The following is a 25,029-nucleotide window of genomic DNA, read 5'->3' as shown; positions in this document are numbered from 1 at the left end:
CAGCGAGAGACGTTCCAGAAGAGCCCGGAGAGAGAGAAGGGGAGAGAGGAGAGAAGAGAGTTGGATCCATTCCAGGGGCGAGTAGGTCAATTCGCCCGGAGTAGAAGTGGTTTGAGAAGCAAAGGTCACCGGAGTCAAGCTACCGGGGAGTCACGAGAAGAAGATTTTCCGGCGGGGGTCAGCAGGAGATGGAAAACCAGTCGGCCCCCCCCCCCAGAAGAAGGAAGAAGCCGTGCCCGCAGCAGCGAGGGGAAGGGTACGAGATGGAGAGGTCAGAGAGAGCCCGTCCGCCCGGGGCCAGTCTCTGTCTTGTCAGCAGGGAGCGGGCCAGCCTGCGGCCGTGACCCCCGGGTTTTTTATGATCGATCACGGTATCAATAACTGTGGCGTTCGTCAAGGGCTTCTTTCGTGTCGGGCGCCGGGGTGGATACAAGCGACTCAGGTTGGACCCGGTCCCCGTCCCTTACGGACCTCACGGTCTTAATCCCCGTTTTAAAGATGAGATAGCCGAGGCACGGAGAGGCGAAGCGACTCGCCCGAGGTCGCACGTCGGATAGACGGCGGCGGGGCCGGAATTAGAACCGGGGATCTTCTGACTCCCAGGCCGGTGCTCTACCCGGTGGGCCGCGCCGCTTCCCCTTGCCGGCCAGGGCTGGGGAACGGGCGGGCGGGACAGCTTCCTGTTTTCGCAGCTTCCGCCCACGTTCCCCACCCCCGGCCCGCTCCCCCCTCTCCCCGGGATAGGCAGAGTCAGGGAGCTGAGGCCCCGAGGTTTCGGGAACGGAGCCCCAGAGCGCGGTCTGACTGCGGGGGACCCCCTCCCGGCCCGCCGCCCCGCCCGGCCCGGCCCCCAGCCGGGAAAACCCCTCCCACTCCCGCAGTCACTCAATCCCCGGCTCAGAGGTCTCTGGGTGCACCCACCCCGCCCCCCAACCCCAGAATAGCCCGCCGCCTCCACCGGCTGCCAACCCAGGCCGATACCCGATCTCACCGTGGAGGTGAGCGGCAGACGGGGAACGCGAGCAGGCAGCCGACCGGCCTCGGGGTGGGGGGGTGGGGGGGCCTCCCAGGACGAGAGAGACCCTCGGCTGGAGAGCCGGTCCGGGCCCCGGGGAGTTCTGCGGCAGGAACTCCCAACGTCGGACATCCGGGGGACCGGGCCAGGACTGACCTTCGTCCTCGGGTTCCCGTCGGCGATCCCCTTGCATTTGGGGGATCTAAAATCCCGTCGCTAACAATAATAGTGTTGGTGTCTGTTAACCGCTCACTAGGTGCAGAGCACCGTTCTAGGCGCTGGGGGAGATACAGGGTCATCGGGTTGTCCCCCTTGAGGCTCACGGTCTTCATCCCCATTTGACCGATGAGGGAACCGAGGCCCAGAGAAGCGAAGTGACTTGCCCCCAGTCACGCGGATGGTCTCTCCGGACGGGAGGTCGACTCGCTTCAATCCCGGCGACGCTCTGGGGGTGAGCGGAGCCCGGGAGATGGGGGGGGCCCGTCGGGCCCAGGAGACTCGTCCGTTTGGGCCTGAGGTGAAAAAGAAAGGCGGGAGGGGCGGGGGGGACTCGACGGTCTCCCGACGTCGGTGCCAGCGCTGGGTGTCCACACAGGCCGGCACTGATCATTCACCACCGACCCGGCCCGGTCGCCGCTCTACCAAGACCCAGTATTACACAGGAAGGAGGTGGGGGCCCATCTCCTCATCCCCATTGGGTTTTATTTTTAGCTTTCCCGGCTCAAGCCCCTCTAGAACGCTGTCACTAACACACACGCTCTCGCTCAGGAGAATCTGCAGCCAGGGCAGTCCCGGAGATCCAAGTTTCTCCGGGACCCCCGTCTCTCGGTCAGGAAGAACACCTGGCCACAGGCGAAGGAGCCCGGGACCCTCGGGGGCTCCGGAGGATGGGCGAACCCGAGGCCGGGGTCCGGCCGGGGTCAGAGCTCGACTCTTGATCGGGGCCTTTCGGCCCCGAGGAGAGCCCGGCGGCCACTTCCTCTTCGCCGTCGCTTCCCTTCCGCGGGGCCGCTCCCCCTCGCTCCCGCGGGAGACCCTGCCCTCTCCGCCGCCGCCGCCGGCCCGCCATGCCGGTGGTCGTCGACCCCGCCGCGGCTCGGCGGACGGGCGCCAGGCCGGCCCCCGCCTCGGCTCACGGCACCAGCGCCGAGGCGGGGGGTCCGGGCCCCGGGGGGATCTACTCGGCCATCCTCAGCCGGAACTTCCCCATCATCGGGGTGAAGGCGAAGACCTTCGACCAGCTGCGGCAGACCTGCCTCGAGAAGAAGGGGCTCTACCTGGATCCCGACTTCCCTCCCGACGAGACCTCGCTCTTCTACAGCCAGAAGTTCCCCATCCAGTTTGTTTGGAAGAGACCCCCGGTGAGTGCGATCCAGACCACGGGCTCCGTCCCCCCGCCCCCTCCCCTCCCTCCTTCCCTGCCCGGTCGGGGCCCGGCCGGCTGACGGACTGCTTCGTCCGGTCTCCGCGGTCCGCTGCAAGAGGGATCAGGACCTCCGTTTCCCTGCCCCCGGTTTGCTGGGCTGGTTTTCGCCCACCGGGTTTGGGTCTGACTCTCCCAGGCCGAGGTCGCCGCCTTATCTTCCGGAAAGAACCGTACCGGGCTTCACGCATTTCCCCCGCTAATGATAGTAATCATCGTCACGGTACTTGTGAAGTCGTTACCACTCGCCAAGCTCCGTTCTAAGCCCCCGGGTAGTTCCAAGTTAATCAGGTCGGACACGGTCCCCATCCCCCGTGAGGCTCGCAGTCTAAGGAGGAGGACTGAACCCCCGTTTTACAGAGGAGAGAACCGAGGCACAGAGAAGTGAAGCGACTTGCCTCAGGTCACACAGCAAGCACTTGGCAGAGCCGGGATTAGGATCCAGGTCCTCTGACTCCCAGGCCCCTGTTCTTCCCACTGAGCCACGCTGCTTCTCTAAGTGTTTAGGACAGTGGCGTGCACACAGGAAGACCTCAAATACCAGGGAACGAGTCTGTTTATTGCTGTATTGTGCTCTCCCAAGCTTTAGTTCAGGGATCCGCACACAGTAAACGCTCAATAAATATGATCGACTGACTGACTGACTGACTGATGGGGGTCAAGTAACGCCTGCTTTGGAGACATCTCTCCCCAGTCAAGGGCATTTTCTCAACTGCCCGGGCTTCTGAGTTTCGTTCTGTTTTCCGCCCTGAGATCAGCGGGAAGAAAATCTAAATTCCCAGGATGGCCAGCACCGCCTGTTCTTTCTCCAAGCAGTCAGTGGTCGGTCGGTCAATCAGAAGAGTTAATCGAATGCCTGCGGTGCGCAGAGCACCAAACTGTTAATATTTTGTGTCTGTTAAGCGCTTACTACGTGCCAAGCACTGTTCTAAGTGCTGGGGTACATACGGGTTAATCAGGTCAGACACGGTCCCCGTCCCTCACCGGGCTCGGAGTTTGCACATCTTGAGCGCCTAACGAATGCCGTTATTGTTAAGTAAGCACTTGGGAAACTACAATAGAATCAGTGGGCGTGAAGCGATGCTCACTGAGCATCCACTGAGGGCTTAAGCACCGCCCTAGACACTTGAGAGAGTCCGATAGACGCGAGACACATTTTCCCGGCCCTCAAGAAGCTCACAGCTCACTGGACTGTAATATTTCGGAACCGGTATCGGAGTCGCTGACTCATATTCCTTAGCCCGTAAGCCAGGAAGACGGGTTTTTACTCATCTATCTCTTTGGTTTCAAAATAAAAAAAAACATTTGGCTTTAGAGCCACGGGCCGTGCGGGCCGATACGTTCACTCGCTATCGTCGTGATAACTGCTGAGGTACCTCAGAGCTCAGTTCCCTCATCTGTAAAACGGGGATGAAGACTGTGAGCCCCACGTGGGACGGGGACTGTGTCCATCGTGATGAGCCTGCATCTACTCCAGCGCTCAGTACAGGGCCCGGCACGTACTAATCGCTCAACAGATACCGTTAAAAAGAAAAGGTTCACGCCGAGTCCTGGGGAATACCGATGGCGTTCATTTCGTGCTGACTCTGTGGTTGGAGAGGACCCCCTCCCTGTCTCCCGCGGGACTCACAGTCCGCCTTGTCCCCTTTTTACAGATGAGATAGCAAAGGCCCAGAGAGGTCAGGCCACTTCCCCGAGGTCACGCAGCAGGCCGGTGACGGAGCCGGGACCTGAACCCAGGTCTCCCGACTCCCAGGCCCGTTCGCTTTGCCTCCTTTAGAGCCGGGCTCTTCGACCCCCGTGGGTTGAGAACGACCCCTGAGGCCGAGTCTGCTGGTCCAGCAGAGACGGCCCCTAACCAGAAAGGGTGGTTACCTAGATCTATAATAACGATGGCATTTGTTAAGCACTTACTACACTCCAGGCACTGTACTGAGCACTGGAAGCTTAGGAGGAGTACGGCCCTGTGGAAAGAGCCCGGGCCCGGGAGTCAGAGGACCTGAGTTCTAATCCCAGCTCTGCCAAATGCTTGCCGGGTGACCTTGGGGAAGTCACTGAACCCATCCATGCCTCAGTTCGCCCGTTCTCCCTCCTACTTTGACGGCGAGCCCCGTGCGGGACAGGAACCGTGTCCGACCTAATTGACCCGTACCTGCCCCGGCGTGTAGAACGGTGCGTGACACATAGGAAGCGCCTAACGAATACCGTGAAAAAAAAAAAAATCCACAGTGGATTCCCTCGGGGCAGCTAGAGCAGCCTCCCCCACCGGGACTCATAACTAAGGCCCACCTCTGGAGCCGGAAGGCAACGGGGGCCACCGTCTCAACCCGCCAAGGGCAACCCAAGCCGAGAGCGGGGCAGCTGCGGGCTTGCGGTGCGGCAACGTCAACCGGGGGACAGGTGGGAAGGGATTAGTCGGTCGGTCGGTCATAGTTATTGGGCCCTAACTCCGTGCAGAACACTGTACTTGGGGAGAGGACGATATAACGATCAGCAGACACATTCCCCGCCCACAGCGAGCTCACAGTCTGGAGGGGGAGAAAGTCACTAATAAAAACCCATAAATTACGGATATGGACACACATTTGATCGCCGGATGGCCCTTCCCCTCCCTGGCCACCTTTCCGGCGTTTTCCTGGACCTTGTTTCCTTCCCTAATCCCGTCCTCCATCCCGCCAGCCGTTTCCCAGTCCCTCCGTTCTTTGGAGGAGGACGAGGAGAGGAGGAGGAGGACGAGGAGAGGAGGAGGAGGAGGACGAGGAGAGGAGGAGGAGGAGGAGGAGGAGGAGGAGGAGGAGGAGGAGGAGGAGGAGGAGGAGGAGGACGAGGGAATCAGATCGTCAGATCTTCCACCTGCCCTTCCCGGCCTGTTATTTAGACCTTCTCCGCCTCTTTCCAAATGGCATTCCCGTTCCCACCCCCTCCGCTCTGCCCCTTCTTAAAGGGACAGGCCCCAGAGCAACCTCAAGCTTGGGCAAGGTTGGGGGTCTCTCGATAAATACGTGCCTTGAGCAGACCCCTTTCTGGTAATCAGCAACTGATATTATATCGACCCACTCCCCCCGAACCCCGTCGTAAGGTTGGCTATAACCCTACCGTCTTCTCCTGGACGCTCGGGGCGGTAAGTACTCTATAGACACCACTGACCGACCGAGGCCGACCGGGCAACCCGGCGCACCTAAATGGTCATAAATGTGGCATCCGTAAGAGCTTCCTATGTTCCAGGCGCTGTATTAAGCGCTGGGGCGGATACAAGCAAATCGGGTTGGACACAGTCCCTGTCCCACGTGCGGCTCGCCGTCTCAATCCCCACTTTACAGACGAGGGAACTGAGGCAGGGAGAAGTGAAGTGACTTGCCCAACTACCCGGTCTCTCCCGGGAGGCCCCCGTGGGCATCGAACCGGCGCCGGGCTGCTCCCCGAGCCCGGGGGCGGAGGCCGGGGGGACCGGAGGCCCCCGTGGGCGGGAGACCGAGTCGCTTCCGGGGCTTTGGAGGGGCTAATCGTAGGGACTGGTGGGATTAGGAAGGAACCGAGCCCTTCTGACGTCACCGCGGAGACAACCCCACGGGCGGCTGCCGGAAGCTTACGGGTCCCAGCGTGACCTTTGCTTCCTTCGTTTCTCTCTGGGGGCCTAGAAGACCCGTCGGCCCAGGCTGGGGGGGGAAGGGGGTCAGTACAAGCCGGTTGGGAAGAGTCGGTTGGCTCTCCTCAAACCTCGGTCTCCATCCGATCCGGGCAGGTCCGGACACGTCCGGTCGTACCGCTGAGGAGCTCAACAAGAACTGCCCCGAGACAGGCCCGGCAGGGCCCCGGGTCGGGTCCGACCTGGGCAAACGCATCCCTCGTACGTCTCAGTCAGTCCTTGGGTCGTATTTACCGAGCGCTTACCGCGTGCAGAGCACCGAACTGAACGCTTGGGAGAGCACGATACGCCAGAATCAGCCGGCACGTTCCCTGCCCGTAACGAACTAACGGTCTAGAGGGGGAGACGGCCATTAATATAAACGAATAACTTAACGCTACGTAATTTAAAGGCCGAACTCCGTGGGCCCCGGTGTTTGCAGCTGGGGCACGTGCTCTTTCAGGGGCCCAGGGCCGGAAAGAGGAGAAGCCCCAGACAGTGAATGGTTCCGAGCAGATTCCTCCTACGCATTCACCGCCTCTATAGGATCGGGGGCGCCGGGGGGAAGCCACGCGGTTTGTTTAGAGCGGCCGACGTCCCGCGCCCCATTGGCGGCCAGCGGGGGAGGTCGCGGACGCCTGGCGTCGAGGCGGGTGCCCAACCCCGCCGGGCGTCCCCCCGGCTCCGAGGCTCACCCTCGAGGGGCCGCCCGGCGTGGGGAATTCCCCCGGTCAACCCCACGGCTTCCAAGGGCCCCGTCTCTCGCGGACCCCCGCCGGCGGCGGGAAGTCCCCCGGCCCCCGGGCCGGCGGAGGTGGGCGACGGGGCGGGACCGAGGGCCGGAGGAGGGGGTCGTCCCCGCCGCCCTCCCCCTCACGCTCGCACACCCACCCACCCACCCACCCTCCGACGGTCGGGCCCGGCCACGCCCTACCTCCCGGGGGGGGGGGATCCCTCCGCGACCGCGTGATCCGGGAGAGGGAGCGGAGGAACGGGGAGGGCTCCCCGGCTCGGCCGCCGAGGTTGGGGGGCCGGGACCCCGCCGCCCTCCGGACCCGCCGCCTGGTCCCGGGGAGCGGGGCCTGACCGCTAAGCGGAAGCGAGCCGTGTGGAAGAGGCCCAAGGTGGGCAGGTTTCCGAGGGGGCGGCGGGAGGGTCTTTCTTACGGTATCCGTTAAACGCTTACTATGGGCTGGACGCCGTCCCTGTCCCACATGGGGCTCCCGGTCTCAACCCCCATTTTACGGAGGAGAAGCGACTCGCCCGAGGTCACAGAGCAGGCAAGCGGCGGAGCCGGGATTAGAAGCCAGGTCCTCTGACTCGCCAGGCCCTTGCTCTCCTACACCAGGCCATGCTGCTTCTAGGTTCCCAGCGCTCGGTACGGCGTCCGGCACATAGTGAGTGCTTAAAAAATGCCATCATTATTCCGACTATCCATTATAAGAATGCCTTCAGGTCTCCGTTCTAGGAATAGCAGGTGTTCCCTCCGCCCTTCCGACGCTCCCCCAACCCCTTTGGTCCTCTGACTCCCAGGCCCGGGCTCTTTCACTGGGACGAGCTGTTTCTCGAGGCGTGGGCAGAGGTCAGATCCATCAATCGATGTCATTTATTGAGCACCTGCTGCGTGCGGAGCACTGTGCCGTGCCTGGAGTCCAGTAAGCACCTACCGAAAACCGTTATCATCGGTATTGGTCGACTGCCGGGGCCCCTCCCTCACAGCCATCGGAGGGGGGGAAGCAATTCCTTACCAGTCCGTCTCACTGTGGCCCCTCCAGGAAATCTGCGAGAACCCCCGGTTCATCATCGGCGGAGCCAACCGAATGGATATCTGCCAGGGCGATTTAGGTAGGAAATTCCCCGGGGTCGTCTGCTTCTGCCTCCGTTTCCCCACGCCCTCCTCCTGCGGCTCCCGGCACCCCTCTCTATCCCTCGAGAGTATCGACCGTGGGCCGAGCACCGTACCCACCGCATGGGAGGGACAGTGCAGGGGAGAGACACAAGCCCCGCCCTCGGGGCGCTTACAATCCACTCTGTGCACGGCGCTGCGCTCGACGCTAGGGAGATATTCGACAGATGATCCCCGCCCTCGCAGCTTACCGCGTGCAGAGCACTTGGGAGGGTCTAACAGAGGGAGAGGACGCGACCCCTGACCCGAGGAAGCTCACAGCCCCGGGGGCTTGGGAGAATACAGCGGAAGCCGGACCCGTCTCCCGTCCGCCGGGAGCAGAATTCTGTTCTAACGGGGGAGTCTGCGAGACAGAGACCATTTTTTGGAGCAGGAGGGAGAACAGAGGAAACCAGTTTACCCACTGATTGGCAGAGCGGTACAGATAACGTCAGGGTGAATACATTAGTCGTACAGATGCGTAAATATGAACACCCCCCGGCGAGCGTCGGGTCGAAGCAGCTGGGCGACGGGAGTAATCCCAGAGAGGCTTCCCGGAGGAGGGGGGGAGACGTGGCCAGGGGGAGGCGGCGGGCCGGGGGCACCGACGGCGGGAGGAGCGGCCATCCGACCGTCGCTCGGCGCGGAAGCGGAAACGGAGGGGGCGAGGGAGACCTCCCCGCCCCGCCGCCCCCCTCCCGGCCGCCCGCTGCCTCGACCTCCCTTCTGCCTCGCCCCCAGGGGACTGCTGGTTCCTGGCGGCCATCGCCTGCCTGACCCTGAACGAGCGCCTGCTCTTCCGTGTCATCCCCCACGACCAGACCTTCACCGAAAACTACGCCGGGATCTTCCACTTCCAGGTGATGAGGACGACGACGGCGAGGACGGCGTTGCTTAGCGCCGTGCCGCGCACGGTATTACGCGCTGCGCCGCGGTCGATTGACTCCTGGCCCCGGCCTTCGATTCCCTCTTGAAGCCAGCGGGCCCCCTTGTCTCTGCTTCACCGTCCTTCCCCAGTCAGTCCGGCGTATTTACGGAGCACTTAATGGGTGCAGAACGCCGTGCTAGGAGCTGGGGGGAGGACCGTTCGGCGGAGTCGGTAGACACGTCCCCTGCCCACGACGGGCTTACGGTCCGGAGGGGGAGGCGCGTTGATGGAAATAAGTACGTGACGGATAGGGACGGGGCTGAAGGGAGGGGCGGAGAAAGGGAGCAGATCCAAGTTGCAGGGGGACGCTCCCCCGCCGAGGGGACCGGCCCGAGGCGATCGTCCCGGCGCCAACCGCCCCCTCCCCGACCCGGCAGTTCTGGCGCTACGGAGACTGGGTGGACGTGGTCATCGACGACTGCCTGCCGACCTACAACAACCAGCTCGTCTTCACCAAGTCCAACCACCGCAACGAGTTCTGGAGCGCCCTGCTGGAGAAGGCCTACGCCAAGTAAGGCCGGAGCTGGGGCTCGCCGGGCCGGAGCGGGAGGGAGGGACGGCCGAGAGGCTCCCGCGTAGGGTGGGCCCCGGAGACCTCCCCTGCCCGCCCGGCCCCGTGATTCGGTACGGTCCACGTGGCCTGTCGGTTCATTCCTTCATTCAGAGCGCCGTAGAGCGCCGCGCTAAGCGCTTGGGAGAGTAAAACAGAACGACAAGCGGACACGTTCCCCGCCCTCGCCGAGCTTACGGTCCAGACAGGGAGACAGACACGGATTGAAATCAATAAAGGACAGATGTGGCCATGAACGCTGTGGGGTCGGGAGGCGGGGGGATGAATAAGGGGCGCGAGTCAAGGCGATGCAGAAGGGAGGGGGCGAGGGGGAAAGGAGGGCTCGGTCAGGGGAGGCCTCTTGGAGGAGACGGGCTTCGCTAAGATGGGCCTTGTCTGCTGCGTGGCCTTGGGCGAGTCGCTTCACTTCTCTGGGCCTCAGTTCCCTCATCTGGAAAATGGGGATTGAGACCGTGAGCCTGGGACGCGGGGCCGGGAATCCACCCCAACGCTCAGTGCGGTGCCTGGCACATAGGCGAGCGCATGACGGATACCATTATTATTAATAATAAGGCTTTGAATGGGGGAGAGCCCAGGTGACGACGACGACGACGACGACGACGGCACCCGTTAAACGCTTACTACGAGTCAAGCACCGTTCTAAGCGCTGGGGGAGATACGAGGGAACCAGGTGGTCCCACGTGGGGCTCACAGTCTTCATCCCCCTCGGGCAGATGAGGGGACTGAGGCCCGGAGAAGCGAGGCGACTCGCCCCAAGTCACACAGCCGACAGGCGGCGGAGCCGGGATTCCGGCTCCCCCTTCTAGACCGCGAGCCCGTCGTCGGGTAGGGACCGTCGCTCTCTGTAGCCGAGCCGTTCTTTCCGAGCGGTCAGTACAGCGCTCCGCCCACGGTAAGCGCTCAAGGGATACGGCTGCACGGGCGGATGAACGATTAGAACCCACGACCGCCGACTCCCGAGCCGGCTGTCCGCTAAGCCACGCCGCTTCCAGCGGCGGGACGTGGGCGAGGGGGTCGAGCCCCTCGCCCGGCCGAGCCTCCCCGTCCCGCGCCTCCCCCCAGGCTCCACGGATCCTACGAGGCCCTGAAGGGCGGGAACACCACCGAGGCCATGGAAGACTTCACGGGGGGAGTGACCGAGTTCTTCGAGATCAAGGACGCGCCCCGAGACATGTACAAGATCATGAAGAAAGCCATCGAGAGGGGCTCGCTCATGGGCTGCTCCATCGACGTGAGTGCCGGCCCGCGGGCTGGGGAGGGGGCGGACGATCGGTCTCCCTGCCGACCTCGACGCCTCCACCCCGGCGTCGGTCGTCCCCTGCCGGCTCTAGGAGCCCGCTGTTGCCGCCCGGGGTCGGGGCGGGAACGGGGCGGGGGGGTGACTCCAGGAGAGCTGCTCCGGCCCCCCCCCCCCCGCCCGAGCCCTCCGCTGCCTGTCGGGTTGGGGGCCGGGTCGGGGGTCTCCTCTGCCGGATTTCCAGGAGGGGGTCCCCGTCGGCCACGGGGGACTCCGCCGGTAGGGGATCACGCTCGGGCGGCCGGGAGCGTCATTCCCGGCACGGTCTCCCCCCCACCTCGGGCTCGGGGGGTCAACCCCGGGCAGCGGGCACCCCCCTTGCCCCGCGTCACCTCCGCCGAAGCCCCCGGGCCGGGCCGGGTCCCCCACAGCCCAGCCCGCACGCTTCACTCCTCCAGCGACAACCCTCCTCGTTCCACCTCCGTCTCGTCGACCTCGGTGCCAACCCCCTGCCCAAGTCCCGCCTCTGGCCCGGAACGCCCTCCGGCCTCATAGCCGAGGGACGATCGCTCCCCGACCGCCAAGCTTTGGGGGGGGGGGGGCACACCTCCTCCCAGAGGCCTTCCCTGCCAGAGGAGAGCATCCGGCTGCCCCGTCTCTCATCGTGGTCGGTGCAGAGCACTGTACTGGGCACCTGGGAGAGTATGACACCAACGGAGCGGGTAGACACCCGGCCCCGCTGACCCCGAGCCCCTCTCCCCGGCGTCCCGGGCAAGACGGCCTCACCCGGCCTCACCCGGCCCCGGGCAACGGCCCCCGCCGAGGCCGCCCGTCCGGCAAGTCCCGAGGGGCGAGGTCCCCCCGGTCCCCCTCTCTCGCGGCATCTCTTCCCTCACCGCTTCCTGCCCGCCTTCCGCGGCTCCCGGTTCCTCTCCCTCCCCTCCTTCACCTGACTGGCTCTTTCCGTGTCTCCCTCTCCTTCGCTCTCCTTCCCACTTTGCCACCTCCTCTCCCTCGTCTCCTCCCTCTTCTCCGCGCCTCGGCCTCGCTTCCGTTCCCTCCCCGCCAGGACGGTACAGCCGTCACCTACGGGACGTCTCCTTCCGGCCGGAGCATGGGAGACTCGATTGAGCGCATGGTGAGGAATATGGATAGTTCCCGGCTGAGGCACGACGACCTCGACCCCCGAGGCTCGGACGACGGGCCGACCCGGGTTCGTACGGCCCCGGCTCCGCTCCCGCCCCCCGGTTCCCCGCCCCGGACCCTCGGAAACGTTGCCCGGCTCCTCTCCGGCCGCGGCGGCAGGGAGCCACCTGGGGCCTCGTTCCGATCGTCCCGATCGAGACCGCGATCACCGTCGTCGTGACGCATCTGCCGGGCGCTTGCTCCGTACCGAGCACCGGAGTAGGTGCAAGGCGATCCGGTCCTCGCGGGGTTCCCAGTCGAAGGGAGAATAGGTATCGAATAGCCCGATCTGGATGAAGGGATCGAGACCCAGGGCAGGGCTGGTTGGCCCAAGGTCGCGCGCCGGGCGGGCGGAGGTTTAGAACCCAGTCCCTCCGACTCCAGGACCCGTGCCGTTCCCGTGAGGCCGCGGCGCTTCTCCGGGCCGGCCGGGGAGGAGGCCAGGGTCAGAGCCGACCCCCCGATCCCGGCCCGCAGCCCACGCTTCGAGGGCGAGTCTTGACGACGGGCAGATTCGGAACCGGACCCCGCCTTCGGGAAACAAGGCTGCCGGGGGCCGTTGTCGGCGGGGAGGGGGGTAGGCTCGAGGGTCTCGGCGACCCCCCCCGCCCCTCCTCCCCGCCACCGTTTCGGTCCAGCAGCCGGGACGGCATTCCCGTCCCTTAAGCTCCGGCCCGGCCCGGTCGGCCCTTCTGCCTCCCCCCCGTCCCTCGTTCGGGGCCCGTCTCTGGATGCGGAGAATGAGGATGGAGACTGGTTTGGAGGGGTCATCAGAGGAGAATGATAATTACGTCGGTATTTGTTAAGCGCTTACTAGGCGCAGAGCACCGTCCTGCAGGAGACGCGGGGCGATCAGGTGGTCCCGCGTGAGGGGCTCCCGGTCTTCATCCCCATTCTACAGATGAGGGAACCGAGGCCCAGAGAAGCGAAGCGACTCGCCCACGGTCACACGCGGCTGACGAGTGGCAGAGGAGGAGGTCTCGTTTGCCCCCAGCAGGGCACTACGCTCGGGGAATTTGAGCGGCAAAATGGGGGACTCCCGTGTTGCGCCCTCCCCCCGGGGATCCCGAAACTTCTCCTTCCCCTTCCTGCCCCCGTTAATGGTCCCTGCAGGGGCGGAGGGAGAAAGTGGAGAAAGCGCCCGGTTTTCTCTTTTTAAACGACGGTACTTGTTATTCCCTTACTATGGGCCAGGCACCGTTCCGAGCACCGGGTTGGATACAAGTTAATCGAGCTGGACACCGTCTCTGTCCCACACGGGGTTCGCAGTCCCGATTCCCCCATCTGCCGCATGCGGGTGACTGAGGCACAGAGAAGTAGAGTGACTTGCCCAAGGTCACCCAGCAGACAAGCGGTGGGGCCCGCGTTAGAACCCAGGTCCTTCTGGCTTTCAGGCCCCAACTCTACACTAACAATGATAATGTTGGTATTTGTTAAGCGCCTACTATGTGCAGAGCACCGTTCTAAGCGCTGGGGGAGACACGGGGTCATCAGGTTGCCCCACGTGGGGCTCACAGTCTTCGTCCCCATTTTGCAGATGAGGGAACTGAGGCCCAGAGAGGTCCGGTGACCTGCACACGGTCACGCAGCTGACAAGCGGCGGGGTCGGGATTCGAACCCCTGACCTCCGACTCCCAAGCCCGGGCTCTTTCCACCGAGCCACGCGGCTTCTCTGACCACACCGCTTCTCATTCGGCCACGCGGCCCAACAGCCCCCGGCCCTTCCCTCACCCCCGAAGCGCCGCCCCTCGAGTGAGGAACCACCCAAGGACGGTCCGCCGGACCGATAACCCGGCCCGCCCCGGCCCCCGTCCTAGCCCGGCACGGCGGCCGAGCGGTCCCGGGCCCCCGAACCGCCGGGCCCAGGGCCCGGGGGCCGCTACGGCCCTCGAACCTGCCGCCGGGCGAGGAGCGTTGGGCCCCCCACGGTTGGCGAGCCGGAGCCTTCCGCTCCCCCCTCAGCCGTACCCACTCACCCTGCCTCGCCCACCGCCGCCCGGTCGCTCAGCGGCTCCAGGCCTCCCCCCCACCCCCGAGGAACGAGGAGCGGCGCCCGCTTCGGTCTCGGGCCTAGTCTTCCCTTCCCGCGAACCTCCGATTCTCCTCCCGCCCTCGACCTGTCAAGAGGGAGGGGAAACTGCCGAGCCGATCGGGAACAGAGATGGGGCCTGCCCTCCCGCTTAGACCGAGAGCTCCGTGTGAGGGAAGGGATCGTGGCGGCCGACCGTATCGGGCCCTTCCGAGTGTTTAGAACGGTGTCCCGCGCCCAGTAGGCGCTACCGATGGGGACTGATCGGGGGTCCCGGGGGGGACGAGTCGGGACCCGGGAGAGGAGGGCGTTCCCCGGACGGTGGGGAGAGCGGGTGCGGGCGATCCGGCCCCGACGAGCCCGTCCGGTGTCTGTCGCGCAGACCGTCGTCGTCGCGCAGCACGAGACGCGCGCGGCCTGCGGGCTGGTCAAAGGTCACGCTTATTCCGTCACCGGGCTGGAGGAGGTGAGCTCCGACTAGAGCCGGGCAGGGCAGCGCCGGGCACCGGGCGGGCACCGGGCGGGGGTGGGGGGCCTCCTTGGGTTCCACCTCCCCTGCCCTCCCACCCCGTCCGGTCAGAGAGAGAAGGGGGTGGCCCGTACCGGCCGGTCCCGTGCTTGCCCGTTTGCAGGGAGGGGAGCCCGGTGGAGAAACCCACCGTGGAGAGGGACCCTGAGAAGGGAGAGGCCCCCGAGGGACCGGGGCGACCTCCTGTCCCGTGACCCCCCCCCCCCCCCGCCGGCCGCTCCGGGGGGCACGGCCCAAGGGGCGGACCGCGGGGGTAGGAGGCTTGGCCCGAAGGGTAGACGGCGGCCCCGGGCGCCGTCCCTTCCCCGCGGGCCCGGCCCGGGGGGTGGAAGGGAGGAGGAGGTCCGGGGTCCGGCCCCCGGGGGGGGGCTCCCCACAGCTCGGGCCCCGCCTCCCCTCCCAGTCGCTGTTCAAAGGGGAGAAGGCGAAGCTGGTCCGGCTGCGCAACCCCTGGGGCCAGGTGGAGTGGAACGGCGCCTGGAGCGACGGGTAAGAGGGGGCCGGGAGGGAGACGGGGCGGAGGGGAAGGGACCGGGGCCTTCCCGGAGATCCCCCCAGCGCCCGGGCCCGCTCTCCCTAGCTGGAAGGACTGGGGCTTCGTGGACGAGGAGGAGAAATCCCGGCTGCAGCATCAGGTCACGGAGGACGGGGAATTCTGGTAAGCCCAGGGGAGGGTGGGGGGCTCTGGGGAATTCCGGGAAGAACTGGGGCCTCCGAGGAGCCCGGGGGGGCAACGGGAGGCTCCGGAGAATCCCAGGGAGAACACACGGGCTCTGGGCTGTCCAGGGAGCTCTGGGAAACCTGGGGGACAACGGAGGAAGGCTGGAAAATCGGGGGGAGGAGGGAGGAGCTTCGGAATCCGTGGGAGAACGGGGGCCTTTGAGCTCGGCCGGTTTCCGGGAAAGCAGCTCCCGGTGCGGGGACCCCGGAACGTGGGGTAAAGGGAGAGGGAGGGGAAGGTCCGGCCCCGCGCCCCCCCCCCCCCCCCCCGGCGCGGACCGCTCCACCCCCGTCTCCCCGCACGCCCCAGGATGTCCTACGAAGATTTCACCAACAACTTCACCAAGCTGGAAATCTGCAACCTCACGGCCGACGCGCTGGAGGCCGACGAGCTCCAGACGTGGACGGTGTCCGTCCACGAGGGCCGCTGGGTGCGGGGCTGCTCGGCCGGGGGCTGCCGCAACTTCCCAGGTAGGCGGGCGGTGCCGCGGGCCCACCCCGGTCCCCTCGAGGCTCCACCCGGGGCCGGCCGTCGTCCGCCCCGGTGACACGTCTCCGCCCCCCGGGACGCAGACACGTTCTGGACCAACCCTCAGTACCGCCTGAAGCTCCTGGAGGAGGACGACGACCCCGAGGACACCGAGGTGGTCTGCAGCTTCCTCGTGGCCCTGATGCAGAAGAACCGACGGAAGGACCGCAAGCTGGGGGCCAACCTCTTCACCATCGGCTTCGCCATCTACGAGGTGCCGCCCCCCGCCCCCGTCCCCTTCCGTCGGTCCCTTCCCGCGCGGAGCGCCGTACCGAACGCTCGGGGGAGGCCGACGCGACGGGATCGACCCGCGTCTCCGTTCGGTGCTCTTCTGTCGCCGAAGCGCCTTTCGGGACTCGTCGGCCGTCCGCCCCCCGCATCATCCCCGCGGGTGGGCTCCGGGTACTGTCCCCCCCGGTTTACAGCGGGGGAGACTGAGGTACGGGGAGGCTGAGCGGCTCGCTCGGGGCCCCGCAGCGGACGGGTGGCGGAGCGGGGGCCGGAACCCGGCACCTCCGACTGCCGGGACTCCGGCTCCCCCGCCGTACCCCACCGCCTCCCGGCCCGGCCGCGACCCCGACCCGGCCCCGGCCCTCCGTCCGACCCCCTCCTTCCCTTCCTCCCGTAGGTGCCGGAGGAGGTGAGGACCGAGCGGCCCTTGGGGTCGGACATCGGGGGGGGGAGCCGTACTCCGGCCCGGGCTCGCCCCGGGTCCGCTGGAGCGCCCGGTCCCACGGAGGCCGGGCGGCGGGACCGGTGGGCGGCACCCGGGGGGGGGGGGGCGGGGTCTCGGTGGGTGCCGGGGGAGAGGGGAAGGGTCTCGGCACCCAGCGGCCCCGACCCGCGTCAGATGCAAGGAAACAAGGAGCACCTGCAGAAGGACTTCTTCCTGTACAACGCCTCCCGGGCCCGCAGCAAGACTTACATCAACATGCGGGAGGTGTCCGAGCGCTTCCGGCTGCCCCCCGGCGAGTACGTCATCGTGCCCTCCACCTACGAGCCCCACCAGGAGGGCGAGTTCATCCTCAGGGTCTTCTCCGAGAAGAGGAACCTCTCCGAGTGAGTGTCCCCGCGGGCCCGGCCCGGCCCGCCGGCTCCTCTCCCGGGGGGAGGGCCCGGCGAGAAGGCACCGAGGAGGGGGACCCCGACCCCGGGGCCCGGAGGGGCGGGCAGGCCCGACGCCATCCCGCCGACCCTCCGGCCGGGGAATCGGGCAGCGCGTGGCCACCGCCGATTCTGGGTATTTCGGTTCCGCGGCGTGGCTCAGTGGAAAGAGCCCGGGCTTGGGAGTCAGAGGTCATGGGTTCGAATGCCGGCTCGGCCGCTTGTCAGCTGTGGGACCCTGGGCGAGTCGCTTCACTTCTCGGTGCCTCGGTGACCTCATCTGTAAAATGGGGATGAAGACCGCGAGCCCCACGGGGGACAGCCCGATTCCCCCGTGTCCACCCCGGCGCTTAGAACAGTGCTCGGCCCATAGTGAGCGCTTAACCGATGCCGACGTTATTACAGCCTCCCCGTGTCTGCTGTTCTCAACCTCCGACCCCGGCCCGGCCCAGTGATCCACTGGGAGCGGCCGCGACGCTCGGTCACCCTCTTCCCCCTGCCCGACTCCGCCCGGGTGCCCCGGTCCCCTCCCCTCCCCCGTCCTCCCTCCCGGAGGCCCGCAGGGAAGAGGGAGGCCGTCGCCGTGCCCCGACCGCCCCCACCCCCCCCCCCCGGGCTCAGGCCGACGGCAACTCCAGCCCGGCGGCGGCGGAGAGGCCGGGTTCCCGGCCCGAGGCCCCGAGTTCGAATGCTGGGGGCGGCCCAGACAGGACCCCGGGCGGGACGGGGCCGGGAGCCCCGGCTCTGCCTTTTCCGGTCCATCCCTCAACCGGTGCCGGTGTCTCGGCAGGGACGCGGAGAACACCATCGCCGTCGATCGCCCTCCGGTGAGCGCTGCCCCGCGGCTTCCGGGCCCCGGGCCGGGGACGGCGAGGGTCGGGCCGGGCCGAGAGATCGGGGGGTGGGGGGTGGGGCCGCCGGCCGGGGTCAGGCCGGCCGGGGGACCGCCCCCCCCGGGACGGCGGGGCCGGACGGAGCCCGGCGGATAGAGGAAGCGGCCGGGTGGCGCTCGGCCGCCCTTGGAGGAGGGCGAGGACCTACCTGAGGCGGGGGCACGACGTCCGAGGGTCCTCTCCACCGCAGGCGCGGCCGGGGGGGCGGGCGGGTGGGTCGGGAGGTTTTCAGCTGGGGCGGGAGCCGCTCTTCCCCGGGCCGGCCCGTTTCTCTCCCGCTCGGCCCAGGCGGAGCTCCGAGTGAGAGACTTTCGTCTCTCTCCTGCCCCGGGGGGGTCAAAGCCCAAACCCGCGCCCCAGGGAGCTGCTCCTTCTCCCTGACCTGCCCTCCCCCGTTTCGAACGGTATTTATTAAGCGCTTACTCTGTGCCGAGCACGGTATTAAGCGCTGGGGCGGATACGAGCTAATCGGGTGTGCCACAGTCCCTTCCCCACGTGGGGCTCGAGGTCCCGATCCCCCATCTTACAGCCGAGGGAGCCGAGGCCCGGAGAAGGGACTGGCCCAGGTCACGCGGCCGACGGGCGGCGGACCCGGGATTAGATGGAGCCCGGGTCCCTCTGGCTCCCCGGGTCCCGGGTTCGAGCCACTAGGCCGGGCATCCCCTTTGAATGTCATCGACCGGGGGCCGGGTTTGCCCCGGGCCGGCGGCACGCCGGCTCCCGCTCTCCCCGGAATTTTCTGGGGCGGCCCAGGACGGTCGTCCCCGGCCCGGTGCGGTCGCTCCGCCCGGGGCCCGGGTCCGGTCGGCGGGGGCGGGCCGGCCGGAGGCCGGCGGGCCGGGGTCTCGACCCGAGGCGGGGCAAGCGGGCTTGAAACCGGGGGGCCAATCTCTGGGGAGGGGGCTCCCCTCGGCGGGCCTCCCGTGACCCCCGTCTCCGTCCGGGGCAGGGTCCGGGGGCGCCGGAGAAGGGTCTCCCGGCCCGCGGAGCCCCGAGTCACCCCTCTTCCCCTTTCTCCTGCCCGTCTCCCTCCTTTCCTTCCTTTGCTTTCTTCACTCCTTCCTCCCCCCCGGAAAAAGAAAAAGCACAAGGTGGGTGTAAGAGGATCTGGGCCGGGGGGGGGCAGAGAGCACGAGTCCGGGGTCGGGGCAGCCATGAGGCGGGGGCTGCTGCTGCTGCTGCTGCTGCTGAGGAGGGGAACCGGCGGAGGACGGCGCGGGCGGGGAGAAACCAATCTGGGGGGGGACGGGGCATTTCCGGGGGGCGACCCCGGGGGCCGAGGGTGGAGGCGAGGGCCTGTGCCGCACCGGCCTTCCGAGTCCGAGCAAATGGGCGAGGAGGGAATTCACGCCCGGCTCACGCGGGGACCGGAATGGAAGCAGGAGGGTCCCCCTCTCTGCCCTCCCAAAGCAGCCTCCTGACCCAACGGGGCCTCCGCGGGAGGCCTAGAGAGACGGCGGCTGGCCAGATAACCTCGGCCCACGGGCTCCGGGACCGTCGTCACGGGGGAGGGGACGCGTCCGCCGACTCGGCGGCGCTGCCCGCTCCCGGGCCCCCGGCACAGCGCCCCGCGGGCGTCGGGTAAACGCCGCGGACCGAGAGGACGGTGGGCCGTTCCTGCGGCCGAGCGAGGGGCCGGCCGCCTCCTTCCCTCCGTCGCCTTGCTCCGTGCCACGAGCCGAGGGCGGGGGCGAGGTCGTCAGGGCCGACGGCGCAAGGGGGCAGGAGGGTGGGCGTCGCCCCCGTTTTACGGACGTCGGAACGGAGGCTCGGAGCCCTAAGCGTCTACCACGTGCCGGGGTGGAGGCGAGACAATCGGGTCGGACACGGGCCTTCTCCCACACGGGATTCCCGGTCCGGGTCGGGGCGAGGGGCGCTGAATCCCCATTTTACGGATGAAATAGCTACGGCTCAGAGAGGTTGAGAGACTCACCTCGAAACACGGAGATCAGAAACGAATCCACACGGGCCTCGGGCCTCGCTTGGGCCCGCCCGGGGTCACGGGCGGGGCTCCTGGTCCTCTCGGCCCAGCACGACGGGGGGGGGGGGGGGGGGGGGGTACGGGACGGACGTCCCGGAAAACATCCCCGGTCCCATCTCCTTGGGCGCCGCCGGTGCACGCTTCCGATGCCCGGGGCGCTGAGCCGGCACGCGCGCGCTCCCCGCCCGCCCTCGCACGGCCGAGCCGGGTTGGCACGCCGCGTGTCCGGCGGTAACCCCGCCCCGTGACCCCGCACGACCGACCCGTGACCGCGGCCCCGGCGGGTCTCCGCGCGGCGGGGGGGAGAGTCCTCCCCGTTGGTAACCCCGCTCCCCCACCGCCCCCCGACCCCCCCTCACTCCTCTCTCCAGCCCATCGTCTTCGTGTCCGACAGAGCAAACAGCAACAAGGAGCTGAGTGTGGACGAGGAGGAGGAGGAGGACGAGGCGGGCTCTGGAAAGCCAGAGAAACCCACCCAGGTTTCTGGCCCGGGGCCACCGGGTACCAGGCGGGCGGGCCCCGGAGGGCAGAGGGCCGCCCGGCCCGCAGGCGGGGCCGGAGGACGCGGCCCACGCCGGGGAAGGCGGCGGGGCCGGCGGCCGGGGCGGAAGAATTCCCGGCCGGGAGCGGGAGCCGTGGAGGCCGGAGCGGCCCCCTCCTCCCCGCCTCCGGGGTGTGGAGCGGCCGAGGGAGCGAGGGCGGACCGGGGCCCTCGCCCCCCGCGGCCGCGGAAACGCTCGGGCGCCCGCGGCGGGCCGGGTCGGGCTTCGGTCGCCGCCGGAGGGTACGGGGCGCCGGGGGTCCCGGCCCGCGGGCCGCGGCCCGGGATGGGGGTCCGGCTCGGGGCGGGAGGCTCCGGCCCCGGCCCCAATCCGTGCGCCCCGGGGCACCGGCGGGGGCCCGGCCCGGGGTCGGGAGCGGGACCCTCGGGCCGCCCCACGACGGCGTCCCCCCGGCGTCTCCCCAGCCGGCCCCGGGCCACGCGGACCAGGAGACGGACGAGCAGAAGCAGTTCCGGAACATCTTCCGGCAGATCGCCGGCGACGTGAGTGATCGGTCCCCGGGGCGGCCGGCGGCCGCCGGGTCCAGCCTGGCCGCACGGGGCGCCTCCCTCTCCCCCCGGGGACCGTCCCGCCTCACTAAGGGGAAGGGCCTCCGCCCCCTACCCGCCCGCTCCTCCCGCACCCCTCCGCCCACCCTCGCTCCCACGGGGGTCCCGTCCGCGGCCTTCGAGGCGGGAGGCGGGACCCGGGGGGGGGGCCCGCGGCCGCGGAGTGGCCCCGGCCCCCTTCCCTGCCTCCGCAGGACATGGAGATCTGCGCCGACGAGCTCAAGAACGTCCTCAACGCCGTGGGCTACAAGCGTGAGTGGCCACCGCCTCCCCCAATGCTCCACCTGCCGGCCCCCGCTCCGCGCAGAGCGCCGTACCGAGCGCTCGGGAGAGCGAGACGGAGTCGGGCCGGTAGACGCGAACCCCGGCTCGACGGAACCCGCGGTCGAGAGGGGGAGACGGACGGCAGGTCGCGGACGGGGAAGACGGCCGAGGATAAAGACGCGCCCCTCGGCGGCGCGGGGGTCGGGGCGAACGTCAAGGGCTCGGAAGGAGACGGACCCGGGCAACCCGGAAGGGAGGCGGAGTGGGGGGAACGAAGGCAGGGGAGGCCTCTGGGAGGAGATGGGGTCTTTAGGAGGGTTTTGAAGGCGGGGAGGGCGATAGGAAGGGCGAGGGAGGACGCGGGCGAGACGGGCGAGACGGAGGTACGGCGAGCGGGTCGGCGTGAGGAGGGCGAGGCGGGCGGGCCGGGTCGCGGCGGGAGGTCGGCGAGGTCAGGCAGGAGGGGGCGAGGGGACGGAGGCGCTCCGGGGGGGGGGGGGTCTCGTCTCCGTCCCGCTCCCTCGCGGCCACCCGCCACCCCGGCCCGACCGTTCCCCGGGACGGCGGCCGGATGCCCCCCGGGGTGGCCCGACCCTCCTCTTCGGGGTGGGTGGGGAGGGGCCGTCCCGCCTCCCTCACCGCCCCCGCCCCTCCCCCAGACGAGGACCCGAAGACGGACGGCTTCACGCTGGAGACCTGCCGCAGCATGATCGCCCTCATGGACGTATCCGCGCCCGGCCCCCCGGCTACCGCGCTCCCGGGGGCGGCCCCGGCTCGGCCTTCGGGCCGCCGCCTTCCCGGGGGGCTGGGGGGGGGGGGGCCGCCCCGGTCCCGGAGGGCGACCCGAGGTGGGGAGGAGCCGCCCCCCGGGCCGGTCTTCCGGTCACCCCCCTCCCCGGGGGGCAGCGGGGCCCAGACCCCCGCCCGGGGGCGCGGGCGGGCGCGGGACTGGGGGGGGGGGGGCGGGTCCGGAGCGGAGGTTCCCCCGCGGCCCCGGCGTCCCCCTGTGGCCCTGACCTGCCTCCAGACCGACGGCTCCGGGCGGCTCAACCTGCGGGAGTTCCACCACCTCTGGGAGAAGATCAAGAGCTGGCAGGTGCTGGGGCGGCGGGGGCAGGAGGGGCAGGCGGGGGGGAGGCCGGGAGGGGCGCCGTCCCGCGCCCGCCCCTCTCACCCGGAGCTCCTGTCCAGAGAATCTTCGAACGCTACGACACGGACCGCTCGGGCACCATCAACAGCTACGAGATGCGCAACGCCGTCAACGACGCGGGTGAGGAGGCCCGTGGGGCGGAGGTCGGGGGGTGGGGCCGGGGCACCCTTCCCCTTCCCCTTCCCCCTCCTCTTCCTCCCCCCACTTCTCCCCTGCCCGACCCCGGCAGGTTTCCACCTCAACGGCCAGCTGTACGACATCATCGCCATGCGCTACGCCGACAGGTCCATGAACGTCGACTTCGACAGCTTCGTCTGCTGCTTCGTGCGGCTGGAGGGCACCTTCAGTAAGCGGCGGGCGGCGCGGCGCGGAGAGGCCGGGCCCGGGAGGCGGAGGTCACGGGTTCGGATCCCGGCTCCGCCCCTCGGCAGCTGGGGGACCGTGGGCGGGTCACTTTCACTCGTCCGGGAAACGGGGTCGAGGCCCGCGAGCCTCACGCGGGACGGCCCCATCGTCCCGTGGCTATCCCGGCGCTTAGGTCGGCGCTCCGCGCGGAGCGAGCGCTTAACCAGTACCGACATTGTTATTATCGATCCCGGCTCCGCCCCCTCGTCCGCTCGGAGGCCTCGGGTGAGTCGCTTCCCTGCGCCTCAGTTCCCTCATCTGCCAGATGGGGATTAAGGCCGTGGGCCCCGGGTGGGTCGTCGACCGTGCACCCGCCCCGGTGCTCGGCGCGGCGCCCGGCCGTGCTGAATTCGCTTTAAGGGCCCCGTCCGGGGGCGGGGAGGGGACGCGGTACCGTGGGGGGGGGGGAGCTCCACTCACCCCGGCCCGTCCCCCCGCGCAGGGGCTTTCCAGGCCTTCGACAAGGACGGGGACGGCATCATCAAACTCAACGTGCTGGAGGTGAGGGCGAGAGCCTCCCCTCCCTCGCCCCTCTGCGGGCGGAGGGGGGAAGCCCCCTCGGGGTCCGGAGCGGAGGCCGGGCGCGCCGGTCCCCTCCTCGGGCCGGCCCCGGGCGGGGGGGGGGGGGGTGGTCGGGGCGGGGCGGGCCCGGGGTCACGGGTCGCCCCACCCCGTTACCCCTTTCAGTGGCTGCAGCTCACCATGTACGCCTGAGCCCGGCCCGACCCGCCGCCGCCGCCGCTCCACGGCTCCCCGCCTCCGGCCCGCGCCGGACGCGAGACCCCCGGAGGGCCGGTGCCCGCGGCCGGCGATCCTCTTGCCCCCCCCGCCGGGCCACCGGAGGGGCACGTCTGGGGGCGAGGGCCAGGAAAGCCGGGCCGGTCGCGACCGCAAGTCCCCCCCCGCCGACGCCCCACAGGAGACCTGGAGGGGGGTACTGAGGACACGGCGGGGGGCACGACGCGCGCCCGGCTTCCGCCCCCCCCCATCCTCCCCGGGGGTGGGCCGGGGGGCGTCGGAGCTAATAAAGTCTCGCCCGGTTTGGCCTCGGCGGCTCGGCTCCCCGCGAGTCTCATCGCCCTCGGCTCCGTGGGGTCGGGAGGCCGCCCCCCCGGCACCGCCGCGCTCACCCCCGCACGGATCGGTCTGGACTCCCACACCGGCAGGCGACCGAGGGCCCCCCGAGTGCCCGGCCCGCCGCCTCCTCCTCTCCCCGGGGAAGAGGGGCCGCCGGACCCGAGCCTGCGCACCGCGTCCGTTTCCCCGCCCGGGGGGCCCCGCCCCGGGGCCCCGAGGTCCACCTCTCCCGCGGGGGCGGCCGGGGACGGGGGCCCGCCTAGGGCTCTCGCCGACGGCTCACAAGTCAACACGAACGCGACGGAGGAGCAGAGGGGTAGAAGTACGTCGGCTTTATTTTCCTCTTGCCGTCTGTCGTACAGAGTCCCCCCGCTTCGGCGGGTCCGTCCGCCCGCCGGCGCTTCCGGCCCGGCCTCCCCCCGTCCCGTCTCGCCTCTTCCCGTTCCCGGGCCGGACCGTTCCCTCCGGCCGGGGCCCGGGCTCCGCGGGAAAGCGGCGGCGGGGGTCGGGGCGGAGGGGGGCGGCCTGCCCCCCGCCCCGAGGCGCACGTCCGCCCCCGGGGGCGGCCGGCCGACCGGGGGGGGGGGGGGAAGGAGGACGAAGGCACCGCCGGATGGTTGGCTCCGCGTCCGGGGAGAGGGGGCCCGTCCGGTCCAACCACGCCGGCCCTCCGGTCGGGGGGGCTTGGGACGGGGGCCTCCCACGCCGGGTGGCCGTGGGCCCGCCGACCGCCTCACTGGGCTCAGGTCGTCCCCCGCGGACATCCCCTTTCCCCACATCCTCTGCTACTTTCCCTACCACTCACCCACCCTACCCACACGTCCAAAACCTCCACCGGAGCCCTGGGACCGTGAGAGGTGCCCGGCCGCGGCAGCCCCTCCTGGGGGAAACCGAGGTTCCCTCCGGCCCGCGGCCCGCCCCCCCCCCGCCCTCCGCCGGCTCTCGGCCCGAGAGCCTCCACCCTCTCAGCGGACGGGGGCCAGAGATACGGCGCGGCCCCCGTCCCTGCGCCCGGCCCCCTCGAGACGCGCGCCCTAACGCGGCCCAACTCGCACGGACCCCCGGGACATCCCGTCCTCCGCCCCCGGCGGACCCGCAGACCCCACCCTGCCTCCTCCGGAGCTCCCCGGCGGGGGCAGGCGCCGACGGGGAGGGCCCGGAAATCCGAGCCCCGGGGAGCCGAGGGCGGGGACGGCCGGGGGAGGGGACGGGAGGAGCCCGCGCCTGGTTCCCGGGCGCTCCTCTGACTCCTCTAGAGCGGGGCCCCGCTACGCCGGAAAAAACCGGGCCCGCCGGGGTCTGCCGCATCCCTCCCGAGGAGAACCCGGGAAAGGGGACGAGGAGGGGCACCCGATCTGGCCCTGCCGG

At 69.1% G+C, this 25,029-nt stretch overlaps 1 protein-coding gene across 11 annotated transcripts; it reads left to right on the top strand.

Annotated features, from left to right (window-relative positions):
* Nucleotides 1-1,561: 1,561 nt before the first annotated feature.
* CAPN3 (calpain 3) lies at nucleotides 1,562-23,637 on the top strand. Of its 11 annotated transcripts, none has more exons than XM_039913944.1 (24): nucleotides 1,562-2,376; nucleotides 7,839-7,908; nucleotides 8,690-8,862; nucleotides 9,254-9,387; nucleotides 10,510-10,678; nucleotides 11,754-11,822; nucleotides 14,281-14,364; nucleotides 14,831-14,916; nucleotides 15,008-15,085; nucleotides 15,458-15,618; nucleotides 15,744-15,890; nucleotides 16,305-16,316; nucleotides 16,527-16,735; nucleotides 17,571-17,607; nucleotides 18,753-18,764; nucleotides 20,026-20,133; nucleotides 20,622-20,699; nucleotides 20,960-21,017; nucleotides 21,689-21,753; nucleotides 22,057-22,125; nucleotides 22,221-22,299; nucleotides 22,409-22,525; nucleotides 23,027-23,085; nucleotides 23,272-23,637. In XM_039913944.1, exons 1-24 carry the CDS (start codon nucleotides 2,083-2,085, stop codon nucleotides 23,523-23,525), a joined length of 2,622 nt encoding a protein of 873 aa, XP_039769878.1. In that variant the 5' UTR covers nucleotides 1,562-2,082; the 3' UTR covers nucleotides 23,526-23,637. The 11 variants fall into 11 exon arrangements, with proteins under 11 accessions (XP_039769878.1, XP_028934012.2, XP_039769875.1 ...); XM_029078179.2 differs by having other exon boundaries at nucleotides 11,754-11,897; nucleotides 15,721-15,890; nucleotides 20,049-20,133; XM_039913942.1 differs by having other exon boundaries at nucleotides 1,563-2,376; nucleotides 8,690-8,808; nucleotides 11,754-11,897.
* Nucleotides 23,638-25,029: the final 1,392 nt, after the last annotated feature.

Source organism: Ornithorhynchus anatinus, chromosome 13 (genome assembly GCF_004115215.2).
Source record: "Ornithorhynchus anatinus isolate Pmale09 chromosome 13, mOrnAna1.pri.v4, whole genome shotgun sequence".
NCBI lineage: Eukaryota > Metazoa > Chordata > Mammalia > Monotremata > Ornithorhynchidae > Ornithorhynchus > Ornithorhynchus anatinus.
This window is presented reverse-complemented; position numbering and strand designations above follow the sequence as displayed.

What these genes read in the sequence shown, in the direction of transcription:
- CAPN3 (XM_029078179.2), top strand. Translation starts at nt 2,083, where the DNA reads ATGCCGGTGGTCGTCGACCCCGCCGCGGCTCGGCGGACGGGCGCCAGG. An exon ending in TTAGCGCCGTGCCGCGCACG is followed by an intron (nt 8,863 to 9,253) that starts GTATTACGCGCT and finishes CCGACCCGGCAG; the next exon opens with TTCTGGCGCTACGGAGACTG. An exon ending in TCATGGGCTGCTCCATCGAC is followed by an intron (nt 10,679 to 11,753) that starts GTGAGTGCCGGC and finishes CCTCCCCGCCAG; the next exon opens with GACGGTACAGCCGTCACCTA.